The sequence below is a fragment of the Orbicella franksi genome, chromosome 14, assembly GCF_964199315.1.
Source record: "Orbicella franksi chromosome 14, jaOrbFran1.1, whole genome shotgun sequence".
NCBI classification, from domain to species: Eukaryota; Metazoa; Cnidaria; class Anthozoa; order Scleractinia; family Merulinidae; genus Orbicella; species Orbicella franksi.
In genome coordinates this window covers 19,047,976-19,061,088 of record NC_138158.1, presented here as the reverse complement: position 1 = coordinate 19,061,088, position 13,113 = coordinate 19,047,976, and the positions used below count along the sequence as shown (strand labels likewise).

General features: G+C 37.7%; 1 protein-coding gene across 3 annotated transcripts in view; it reads right to left on the bottom strand.

Annotated features, from left to right (window-relative positions):
* Positions 1-10,270, bottom strand: part of LOC145467162 (succinyl-CoA:3-ketoacid coenzyme A transferase 1, mitochondrial-like) — a 32,749-nt gene extending 22,479 nt beyond the window's left edge. For 2 of the 3 annotated variants that reach the window (XM_081450712.1, XM_081450713.1), the window contains exons 1-8: positions 9,823-10,269; positions 6,216-6,327; positions 5,503-5,593; positions 4,910-4,952; positions 3,220-3,312; positions 1,395-1,544; positions 388-494; positions 226-286 (exon numbers count right to left, since the gene is read on the bottom strand). In XM_081450712.1, the coding sequence (XP_081306838.1) occupies positions 226-286; positions 388-494; positions 1,395-1,544; positions 3,220-3,312; positions 4,910-4,952; positions 5,503-5,593; positions 6,216-6,327; positions 9,823-9,987 (822 nt within the window). In that variant the 5' untranslated portion in view covers positions 9,988-10,269. Of the gene's footprint in view, positions 1-225; positions 287-387; positions 495-1,394; positions 1,545-3,219; positions 3,313-4,909; positions 4,953-5,502; positions 5,594-6,215; positions 6,328-9,822 lie in introns of all 3 variants that reach the window. The other variant, XM_081450711.1, reaches the window with a different exon arrangement.
* Between the last annotated feature and the right edge of the window lie 2,843 nt (positions 10,271-13,113).

Sequence of the window (13,113 nt, the reverse complement as noted above, 5' to 3'; positions counted from 1 at the left end):
TCATAGCACCAGGTTGGAAAGTTAATGGTTCAAAACGATTCATTCAACTGCACCTGACTTTTAATGTTTCTAATTTCATCAGCTAATCCATGGGCATTTGGTTGACCTCTATAGTAAAGTCTTACAGCAATGCGAATTAAAATTTTGAATTGAAAAACTCACTCCAAAAAAGGATCTGAGAGACTTTCAATGCTAACAATATTATAACAATAATATGACTATTACCTCAGCTATAGTGAATTTTGCTGCTTTCCCCATTGGTGCATTAAAATTCCTAGCTGTTTTTCTGAAAGAATTATTTTTAAAACACTGATAATTATAGTTTGACTTTTAAAACTGAATTGAAAAAAATATATTTTATATTAAGTAACATATGAAAGCTTTCACCTGAAAGTGAGATTTCCTGCCTCGTCAGCTTTCCAAGCTTTTATGAGAGCGAAGTCTCCAGTAATGGCTTCTTCCATGATGTACTGTCTGTTATTAAATGCTCTTGCCTAGAGAAAAATAAATATATGAATCTTGGCTTCACATTGAAATGTTCAGTTTAGAAGTTAAAATCTGTGTGGTTTAAAACTTGCCCTTCCACTTAAGAAATGGCACTGAATCAGATGACTTAATCCTTGACCAATTTATTATAAGTTTGCACATGCATGTACATATCCACAAGTCTTCACATAACTGCCTTATCGTTGGCTACTTGAGCTAGATTTCCTAAGGGTATTCACTGCATCGTGCAGACTCAGATGGTGTCCTGTACATGTGCACCCAATAATAAATTCTCTATTCCCCTAGCTTGTGCAGTCAAGATACATAAAAAATAGTCCCCATTTGAAAATATGCTCAGATATTTGTCCACGGACATTATCTGCTCCGAGAAGCAAACAGTTTTCCAAGAGCATAGCTCGAGGAAAACTGTGAGCTTTGAGGAACAGATAATGTCCAAAGACAAATATGCGAGCACATTTTCAAAGTCAAATGGAGGCTATTGTGTTTATTATCCTTCAAATATTTTTTGCATCATGTGCAGTTTTGAAAATTGGGAAATATTCTCGGATATTCCCCAGTTTTAGCTTGGGAATATTCGGTCATCTGACGCATTTAGACCAATCGCGTGCAAGCGAAATATTTGATGGGTTATAAGATTGGATCTTTATAATGGCCTTGATCTTTTGCGCATATTTATGTATGCAGTTGAATCTGTTACTCTCCTTTTTCCATGGAAAGGACATATATACTAAAACATGCTCATATGACTGCAATTTGAAAGTAATCATAAAAAAACCTTTACATGCAATACATTATTTTATAAATTGAATAAGTTCCTAGAATACGGCATGACATCAGTTATTATCTATTTACTAGTTACATTGTCTGAGTACTGTTATAATAAGTACCTCTCTTGGTTGACTCAGAATTTGTATGCTACCATCCTTATTGTATTTAATGGGTGACCCACCATGATGAACCAAGGTCCCATATCCAGTAGGGGTGTAGAAGGCCGGGATTCCTGCTCCCCCTGCCCTGATCCTTTCAGCGAGGGTTCCCTGAAAAAGAAAGAAACAAAGGAAATGTTCAAAAATCAAACTGGGAAAGTTTATATGGCCTATTTACAACAGTATCTATTATACATCATACATTCAAGTTTCATGAATTAATATAAAATTCTAAAAACAAGTTTAAAACAGATCTAAAACATGTTCTAAAAAACTGAAAAACAGATCTAAAAAACTGAACTTTCAACCACCTTCTGCAGTCTCTTTCAGAGAAATGTACTCTGCAATAGTCACAGAATGCAAACATGTAGCTGAGATGTCATAGTTGTGATGCAAACTCCCTTGGGAAGGGTGCTCTTTCACTAGTAGAGTTCTTCTCCAGGAATGAATATAGTGACTCCTTTTGTCCTTGTTTTTCAAACCTGTTTCCAAAATGCTCGCATAATTAGGGTGTATGTTGTGGCCAGTGGTTTCGGCATGCTGTTTACCGTGGAGCCGACATTCCCATTCATTCCAGGCTTGTGTTCTCCTTGTCCAATACACCCAACTAGAGTCGATTCGTGTTTTAAGTTGACGATTCGACCAACCGGATGTCGATTCGAGGACCCTCTTTGATGGAATCCACACGAGTCGTCTCTCTTGCTGTCGATTCGTCATGCCGGAAGTCGATTTGCGTGAGACTTAGTAAATATAGCGCATCTGGGCTTTGAGGGTGGGTTGAAAATGTTGTCGATTCGACACGATTCGATCGAATCGACACGAATCGTATCCCTTGCTGTCGATTCGTCATACCGGAAGTCGATTTGCGCGAGACTTAGTAAATATAGCGCATCTGGGCTTTGAGGGTGGGTTGAAAATGTTGTCGATTTATCAGAAAGGATTGTGAAGTAATAATAAATTAACCAAACGAACCAGTTATAAAAAAGCTTGGGCTCGATAAGTACCTCACACGAATCGACTCAAGTTTGTAGTCACGTTTCAAGAACGAGGAACGTTCATGTATCATTATTTCACGGGTCTTGACTTCCGGTGGTGCGGATCGACTCCGTGCGAATCGAGTCGAATCGTTAAGTACCTCACACGAATCGACTCAAGTTTGTAGTCACGTTTCAAGAACGAGTAACGTTCATGTATCATTATTTCACGGGTCTTGACTTCCGGTGGTGCGGATCGACTCCGTGCGAATCGAGTCGAACGTTCATGTATCATTATTTCACGGGTCTTGACTTCCGGTGGTGCGGATCGACTCCGTGCGAATCGAATCGAATCGTCAAGTGCCTCAGACGAATCGACTCTAGTTGGGTGTATTGGACATGAATGTTGTGTTCAGCCCACCGAGACTTCCAATTTCTTTTACTATCTCCAATATATGTAAATGGGCACGTTCTGCAGCTCACTTTGTACGCAATTTCTGTCGAGTATTCTTTTGCCGGCCAGTTCTTAGGCTTTTTGAAAACATTACCCAATGTTTTTAGTGGTTTAAAAGCTGTCTTGATGTTTTCGCAGTTCAAAATCCATCTAACTCGCTCCGACACCCCTTTAACATATGGAACTGATGCATATGCCTTTGTGTTCTCCCGCATATGCCAAATGGGGGATAAAATTACAGTGCTCGACTGAGGGAGGGAAACAACTATTGGTTTGAGCTACACGTATCAGGAAGTTCGAAAAAATGAGGGTTCGACAAATCGGGATTCCACTAATACATATTATCCAATTCAATCACCTGAGGTGTAAGTTCAACTTCCAGTTCTCCAGAGAGGTATTGCCGTTCAAATTCAGCATTTTCACCAACATACGATGAAATCATTCGTTTTATCTGCAGAATCACATTCAAGTATCAAACATTCATAACTACAGCAATGTTGCTGTTAGTAATAAATACTAAGAAAACTTATTTGCTACCTAACAATTAATCTGCTCTTTAATTTGCCACTGAATACAGTTGACAGGGGTTTCATTGAGGGCTGCACACCAGGCAAATTGACTGGCTGTGAGGATGAATTTGCCTGCCTGGTTTGACCAACTAATGGAATTAGTGTTTCTTATAAAGAAGCTCAGGTCAAATAGTTTTGCCTGCCTGTGAAAACCAGTTGCGCTCCTGCTGAAAACATAAATGAAACCCCTTTAGTTGACCCTAACATTTTGAACTATCACAGGAAAAAATAGTTAAAAATAGCTAAACAAGTGTTCAAAAGAACTGGGTCAACAATAATGCATGATTATTATTAATAATAATTATATTTTAAATTATATTTATAAAAAAATTAATTAAATATGCATGCATTGCAACATGACGGAATCACTTTTGCCCTCTATAAATTAAATTACCTGCTGAAGATTTTAGGTACATGTAATATGAGTTTGAAAACTTTCAATTGATGTTTAAGGCTATTTATTCATTAGAGGACGCTTCTTTAGTTAACAGATACGATAATTGATTATTGATAGAGTAGTAGACTAATATTACTTTACAATATCATATTAAGTACAAGGCTGCTGTAAAATACTTGGAATGAAAAGTTCTCTGATATTGCAAATTCTGTTTCAGTCTTATTCAACAAAAACGATTTATCAGCCTTGATAAATTTATCTCAAAATTAACCTAATTGTTGTCATTAACTAAAAAACAATATTTTTTTCATCACCACCCAGGGACTATGAAGACTTCTGAAAGGGTATTTTACTATATATATTAATTTAAAAATATCTCAGAATTAGCTCTCAGTGGTAATTAAAGTAAAAGCTTAATAGTGAGTAGTTCTGATTGTTTTCATATTAAAGTTAATTAAAGCAAATGATTTAGGAGCAATCAAACAAAGTGTCCTATAGCTAAGTGATGTTCTGATTTGGTTTGATGCATTTCTTTCCAACTCTACCATTGGATTGGAGTTTCAAATAAAACAGCTTGATTTACTGGCCAAGGGTAGCAACAGTCTGTTCAGTTAATAGCAGGAATGTTTAAAATAAACAATAATCATGACCAGTAAAAGCAACCTGAGCAAATCCAAAGCAGGGCTCACAAAAAGTGCTGTCTGGACGTCGATCCAGGACAAGCAGATTTTCCTTCTGGGCAAGTAACTTTTCATTCTCACTGATTAGGCAAGTCGTCTACCAACTAAATCAATAAAAGTGCAAACCAATACTTGTCCAGGGCAAGCAAAATTCGAGAGCTACTTGTCCCAAGGGCAAGCTGGAATTCACCTTTCTTTTCAAGCCCTGCCAAAGGGAGATGGTTTGAATTTGGGTATTTCTGATTTACTATCTACAATTTGGGGCGTTGTTTGTTTGTTTTGTTGGAAAGGGGGGGTGGAGACGAGGGGTGGGGCTATGTTTCTGTCTATGGCACAAATGATAATGAAGGCAGATTTCCATTCTAACAGTCAACGGTAGAAATCAGCTTTTTTTTAACAAACCTGTTGAGTTTTAAGAAGCAAACCAAGACCAAAGTCATCAACCCTAGAAACATAATTATGTTAATCAGTATTTATTTAATAATTTATTACCGATTTAAGCAATAGGAATTTACTTGCAAGATAACTCTTTTTGAGGGAACTTTTTGAAGAAAAATTACTGCAGACAAAGTACTGTGTTGTGTTATAAATTAATCACGTTAGTAAGAATTTTTTGTGGGGGACGGGGAGGGTGGGGCAGATGTAAATTGTGGGCAAGCACATCACAGAATTATGGTTGGTAAAAGTGTAGCTCATGAAAATAGCATACCATAAATTAAAGCAATGCAAGGTGGTGAAATTAACCAAATGCGGCATTTCATTTTGAAGCAAAATTTCTGATGTACTTACAAGTCAACTTCAAGCAGAAAAAGGTGATCCATAAAATAATAAAAAGAGATAGGCCAGGCTTTGTGGGGAAACCACTTGCTTTAGCAGCTTACTGGGTTCCAACTGAGTATTCAGTATTTTGTGACATCATCTCATGGTCTATTATGTATAAGGGTTAACATTGTAGACCATGGAAAACATTGGACAACTTGTTAATATTGACTAACCCTGCATTGTTACTGACACAAGTCAAATTCTTCACTCCAGTCTTAAGTAAACCATCAATTAAGTTCTCTGGAATTCCACACAGCCCAAATCCTGAGAGAAAATAAACAAAAATGGTTTACCCATTGCAAATAGACTGATTAAAAGAGTGAATTATACTATAGTCTGCTCTCTCCCCTGAATATAAATATTAAATAAATATGATTGATGTGATTGATAAGAGCTCAAAATTTCTATCCCATGATATAGTTGATGAACGTGCAGCCTGTCAGTCAACTACAGTATCACGCATAGATATCGTGAATGAATAATCAGATTGTTTTTAATAGTATTTAAATCTATTAGACAAGTTGTTCAAAACTTAAACAAAATTATCTAAATCCTCTTCCCCCCTTTCAATCTTGAATGTCTATAGCTAGGAGTAGCATATCTACTTTAGTCAATAAATTATCCCATAAATTTGATCACAGCAGACTATTATAAATAAGCTAAATTTCAGTTATACTGACAGATAGATACATGTACATAGGGAGGGGCATCTGTACATGTACAAGAAAGGATCAAGGCTTAAAGTGTATGATGCATCGTTTCCAAGGAAATCCATTCCAAGATATTTTTAGATCACTCATTGCTGCCCAAGTTTGTCAACAATCCATCACTGGGTATATCATAAGTACTGTATACAGTACGTAATCTGATCATGACATTTACTGACCTCCTACCAGCAACTTTGCACCATGTGGAATTTCTTTCACAGCCTCTTCTCCACTGTTGTAAAAATGTAGACTTCTTAAAGAACTTGTGGAGAATTTACAGCCCACTAAGGTCTGGTTGAAAAGGAATAAAATGAAATAATAATCAAAGCAGGAAGAACTTGAAGAAACTTGAAGAGGATGACCTTCATAGTTAAAACATCACATTGTTAGGAACATAATATGAGATTTACCCTGGGGGGCAGGGGGGGGGGGTACTCTACAAAGTTCTACACAAGGAGACTCTGCCCCGAGGTTCAATCTCTTACATTTTTGTATACCATTTTGACAGGAAAGGTAGCCCTTTCGTATACCTTTCATTGAAAAAAAGTACCCCTTTCACATACTGTACTTTCATAACAGGCCCATATTATGAATAAATCCCGGAAACCAAGTCTTTGTGTCATTTTCATGACGTAGCTAATAAATAAAATGATACAACCATATCAGGTGCATCTGTTAAAAATTTTTTTCTTAAAATAGCAGATTTCCGTACCCTTTCATAGACCTCAACATGTGAAATCCCCACCCTTTTATATACGGGTACCTGAAGCCTCAAAAAGGCAACCCATTTGGGCACTGGAGCCTCCCTGTGTAGCATAGGGCCAATATATGTACATACTGTTAGAAAGAGAAAGAAATTTAGCGCAGCATAAGATTTACTAGAGACACAGCCGCGAGCAGCTCTGCACTTAAGGTATCAGTATAACCCATTTGACCATCCGCGCGCAGTCCGCTCTAGCGTTCGTGGCTTTGACAAAAACCCATATAAACCGTATATTTACTGGAAGCTTAATAACTACAGATTATTACCTGACCTGTTTAAAACGGTAAAAATTTACCGTGTTTCGAAAATGTGAATATATTTACAAAGCTTCACGAACCCATAAATCAAGGTATACGCCCGCTAAATTTAGGTCAGAGAAAACGATTAACATGGCATCCGTTTCTTCACACATTGACCTCAAAAACCGTGTCTCAGATTTTTGGCACATGCGTTTGTTATTATTTTACAAGAGGATAAAGTTAGAAAAGGGAAAAAAATAGGACTGCCCGCGAAAAAAAGGCATAAATTTTTAATGAAAAGAGTAATCAGAATTCGCAGACACGGTTTTGTCGGCGATCGTTCTGACAACATTCTCTCCGAATTTCAGCCAATTTGGTCCAGGGGCTGCCGACCTGGAACTCGAAATGCACGTACAACTCGCCTATTTTTTACTTTCGAGAAACAGAGAAAAAATAAAATTCGGCGGCATCCAAGTGTTATGAGATTATCACACCAAGGGAGACACCGCAGAGGAATCAACTTTCTGTATAACAATAGGACTGTGACAGTTAACATGGAACAGGTACAAATTTCCGCGACGGCGCGCGGTAAATTATTCACCAGTGAATAAACCGCTTTTTCATCTGTGAAGTCAGAATTCCAAAGTTAGTAAACGTAAAATTATCTTTTGATTTACCATATTAGTGTTCGAAATTTTACGTATCGGTTGACTAATCTTCAAAATTATGACCATGTCACTGTTAACACGCCGAAGGCCCGTAGAAGGTTCCCGAGAAAATGCAAGCGCACAAAGGGAAACGTTGGAGAGGACGTCGTAAACGGGACTACATCGACTGATGTTGATGCAAAGGCAAAGATACTGGAAGAAATGACAATAGCTGGGTAAGAAAAAAAAAATGTTGCACTGCTGATTCTAATTTTGTACAATCGAACTGCCTTTCAATTTCATCCACTTCTCTTCGTCAATCTCCTCTGCTTCGACAGTTTCTTGCAACAGTATTTTAGCGTGGCTTGCGCTCAATTCGGCTTGCTCGCTGTCTTCGTGATCGCGATCGTTGTCGCGTTCATCCAGCAATTTTTCTTGATTGTAAAACGAACCCTTTGCCGCTTTCCGCTAATTTAGCGGCCCACTCTTTGTTGAAAGTGTTTTTCGCCTTCTTTGGCCTTCCTTTAGCCGATGAAAACGGGCAAGATCGCTCTGTCTTCTTCGAAGACATCCGCCACTGATTATGGCGCGCAAATCGCGTGTCAACTCAGCATGATCTTGATGTCATGTGACTTCTTGCCTCGATAATTAATTCATTTGACAGAACTTGTCAACTCTCAATTAAGTAATTAATATGCAAAACAATCTTTCTCGCGCAATAATTAGCGGCAGATATAAGATTTTTTCATGGAGTTTTTTTTTATCTTGAAGATTACTTTAAGATTTATCCAACCGCTTAAAAAAGTAAAATTATGCAAAATTGCAAATTTTCCCCTTACTGATACCTTAAGCTTCTTGCATGCTTCCTAACTTCCCAAGTGCTTGCAGTTAACTGGAAGGACAAATTTATTGCGTTATACTATTGCCAGCCAAAGGAAGTAAATGTGCACGGGCAAATTATCACTTACAGAAGTGAAAATTTCCCTTCCCAAGCAAAGTTAGTTTCGTGTACACATATATGAGTGTGTGTGAGCGGAATATAATGCATGTTTATACTATTAGTAACTAGTAATGCAAGGCATGTAAATAGTGTACTGTGTATCGAGTATTGCAATGTGAGTGGTGTAAATAATGTAATTTTGTGAAGTAAGTATGTAAGTGTATATTGAATGTATATAAGATATTAATTAAATAAAAAAAAGGAGCTTCTAAACAGAAAAAAAAATCAATATTGCATGTTTATGTAATACTAAGTTTTACACCATGCCACAGAAACTACAGCCAATCAGAATGTAGGAAACCCGTTGTATACAAGACGGCATTACACCCAACCTTCCCATCTAGTACTGCATTGATTGTATTGGCCTCTGTATTTTCTATGGCATGGTATAAAATAGTTATGCCGCACTTTATTTCTTGTGGTATACTATGAATATCCCACAAGTCACTTGTATTTTCTTGGTATACACACTTGCCTAAAGACTTGTGAGTATACCAAGAAAATATAGGTAACTAGCAGGGCATTCCATGGTACACCACTCGAAAGTGCTGCGTGGCCTAGGTATTGGTAACATGGCTTTGCTGGCTTTGTTGTAATGTTACTTAAGATATACTGATGCCCCTTCTGTTCTCATTGTATATCTCTGCAAGTGTTGTGTTTAAATGTACAGTACATGTATGACTGTTCTAGCAATGAATAAAAACAAGACTCATTCGAAAGAATCTTGTCTGATTCAACTCATGGATTTATTATATAAATGCCTAATATATCTCTTGATGTGTTGAGTAGGGCACATAAGAATAAGCTTAAGTTTACGTCCTAGGTACTAAAGTTGTTGTTGAGGAGTTCCTGGTGAGGTAATCTTTCCTCATAGTGAGAAAAAAAAAATCAATAAAATTACAACCGGACCTAAAACAGTTTCAAAATAAACAACCCGAAGAATAATAACAGCCTTTTTGTTGTAAAGCCATGACAAGATTCCTTTTCATAACACTTTTAAAAGCTTTTTAGATAAACGATCGATCACTACATTTGTACAGCACGGGTAGATTTAAACGTGTGATCAATGATTCGATCAAACAAACACATAGCATCGAAATAAGAAACAGCTGGTCAAAAGCTAGGAATAATACTTACCAAAGAGGTATTGCTTAGTCTCAAAGGCGATGTTGCTCTCAAGAAACGCGCAAAGATGCAATTCATGGAGGCCATAATCGAACTCTTCCTTGATCGTTCCTCCCGCGTTGAGGAAAATAACAAAGAGTGAGTGTTTGGACAGCGGTTAACTTCAAAAATGACCATCCTTCGTGACACCCCTTTTCTATCTCAAGTCCCCCAGATCATGTCCCTTGACGGCCCAGTACCGTCTGAAGGATTCGGAGGTTACATACACAACAGACTAGCACTTCTTTTGCGGGAACGAACATCACCAGAAAAACAGTTCTAGACCCAATTCAATCTGTTCCTTTTCTCCAAGAAAAATGCCTGTAGGTCCTTTTTCCTAGCAAGTTCCTTGGCAAAATCTCCCAGCCATCTGATAGGCCGCTAAACATTTAATACACTCACTATTGGGACGGTTGAGTGTGGTCGTAAATTAAAGAAAGAGAAAGAAACAAATTGCGTCTTCAGGGTTGCTCAAATTGGCGGGGAGGGGGGAGACTAAGTAAACTAAGTAAAGTTTCACATTTTTCAAGTTTGCGAAAAATCCGTCTTCCAGATTGTTATTTTATTTATTTATTTAATTTTTTTTTTCATTTTTTTTTTTTGAACGAAGGTTTAGTATAAACTCCGGCCTCTACTCTGTAGTAAAGTCTGGTACGCCACCTCGACTGAACGTGGAGAATTTCATTGCGGTGTTTAATCTTTGTAAAATTAAAAAATATATATATGCCTATAGAAAGTGGCAACATAAAGACAGACGCGAAAAATTTGAAATTCGGTACTAAAAAATAGACCAAATCATTCATTTTTTCACAACAGTTATTTGTTATTCGGGAAGGTATGAATCAGCATTTGGAAGAGCGTTTTTTAATTTTCGAGGTTTTGGCATTTTACCAGACGAGCTTTGCGAAGACCGATCCTTACACCGTTTTCAGCCAGAATCCAAGTCATGCGATGAACACAGCCATGAAGGTTGGCGAATTGTGAAGGAAGGTAAAGACAACTAAGGACCGAAAGTGAACCTTCCTCTCTGTTACAAACTTATCATTGCTCCTATGGCGGACTTCCTTGAGGGCCCTGAAATTATCATTGCTCCTGATCGCGCTTTATACGAAATTCCATTTGCTGCGTTAACTGATGAAGGTGGGAAGTACTTATCCGAGACTTTCAGAATCCTGGTTGTTTCTTCTTTAACATCTCTCAAGCTCATTAATGAAAGTCTAGCCGACTATCACTATCAGACCGGCGCATTAATAGTGGGAAACCCTGATGTTGGTGAAGTGCATTTCAAAGGAGAAAAGTCGGAGAAATGTTCTGAATATTTCACTTTTTAGGGAAAGACGGTATCGGGTTAACAATAATGATACAAATCCTGGTTCAACTCGTGAAGTTACAAACGCAGCGTTCTTTGTAGAAATTAAAGTGAACGATGTGTTATGTTTCCGAGATGAAATACAGATCTTTCATTTCTGAAGCCAACACTGATTGAAAATTTTGGTACACCAAAAATGTCAAGCCTAGGTGGTCGCTTACGGGAGGTGGTCGCTTACGAGAGCTTAGACCACATCGGGTCAAAATTTTGCCTCATTAGTATATGGTAAATGCAGAGACTTACCCCATGTTTAAATGTTTTATTCATGTGAAAATTCAGTTTCGAGAGAAAAATCCGGTACTTCGCATTGAGGAAATTTCAATCTCTTGTAGTACTCAGGAATGCGATAATGTTACAACACCTCATTATCCAATTTACGCTCTATTATCTGTCAAGTCGCTTACGGGAGGTTAAAAACAAAAGAAAATTTCAGACTTTTAGCTCTAAAAGTGGTCGCGGTGTCTTACGAGAGGTGGTCGCTAATAAGAGGTTCCAAATATAATGATTTGACTTGGAAACTTTTGGTGTTCTGGAAAACTGGTCGCTGAGGAGATGTGGTTGCTTACGAGAGGTGGTCGCAACCGGAGGTTCGACTGTATGATGTAATCTGCCTGTCAATTGGAAAACGAAAGAGTTTTTGGAAAATTGCGTGACAACACATGGAGCCTTTCAGGTGGTCATGGGTGGATTATGAAAAATTAGGTGTTTTGTGTTTGCTGACTTGAACTACGAATGGAAACTGAAACACAATGGAAAATGAGATTATTTGAAGATAAGCGTTGCCATGACAAACATTTTCTGTAATTTATCTCCGCGCTCAAAAAAATAAGTTGGGTAACTCACACCTTCTGGTATTATGTTATTACAGTTTCGTGTTTGTTTATTTGATTTCGAGAGACGAATTTGTTTTATACTGTACTGTAATGACGCGTCTTTTAACTTATAGTTAAGATTTGAAAGTTTACAGAGAGAGGAGAAATGGGCTGAAATTTTGATAGATAGCTAAGAAATCACCGGAAATTCAACTGAGAACCGACATTCCAGCGCAATTGTCCAGAGCCCCCTCTCTCGGTAATCGTTGAAGACGAGTAGCCGATGACGTAAGCTCGTTTGGGAGAATCCCTCCGTTCCTGTTTATTACCTAACCACCAAAAATGAAAAGTAACTTGCTTATTAAAACTAATACGAGGGAACCACTGCTCTAGATGGTATTTGTAACTATAACATTACCCACAGGATTAAACCAGGTCGCAGCACTCGCCACAAAGCATTTGAAAAAAAATAACCGATAGACCGGCTCTTGTGGCAATGTAAACAACTTCTGAGAATTACACAACACATCTGAGTAAATACTTCACTTTTTTAAAGGAAGAAGGAATTGGGTTATCGTAAGGGATATTCAGCAAACCAAGAAAGCAGGGCAGCTTTGCGACTAAAACTATAAACCGTTTCATATGCTTCTTTGCTATACTCTATAAAACAAAAACGTGAAATAACCAAATTCAACATGTTGTGTAGAGAGTAAATGATATTCTTTTTCCCGGATGAAATGAAAATCTTGCATGAACGATGTCGACATTGACAGGAGACCTTCTCCAATGAAAAATGACAGAGTTATGAAAACTTTCATGACAACACAATGAACCTGTCGTGGGGTGATTGGCGGATTTTGAGGAAGGTACGTGGACTATGCTTGTTGACTTGAACCGATAACGAATAAAAACTGAAACACAATGGAAAATGAGACTATGCATGTGAAGATATCCTTTGCTATGACAAACATAATTTACCTCAGTGCACAGCCACGTGATTAAAAGAATACGTTTCGCAACTTACACACCCTCTAGTTTCATGTTATTGCAGTTTCGTGTTTATTAATCTTGATTTTGTCCTAT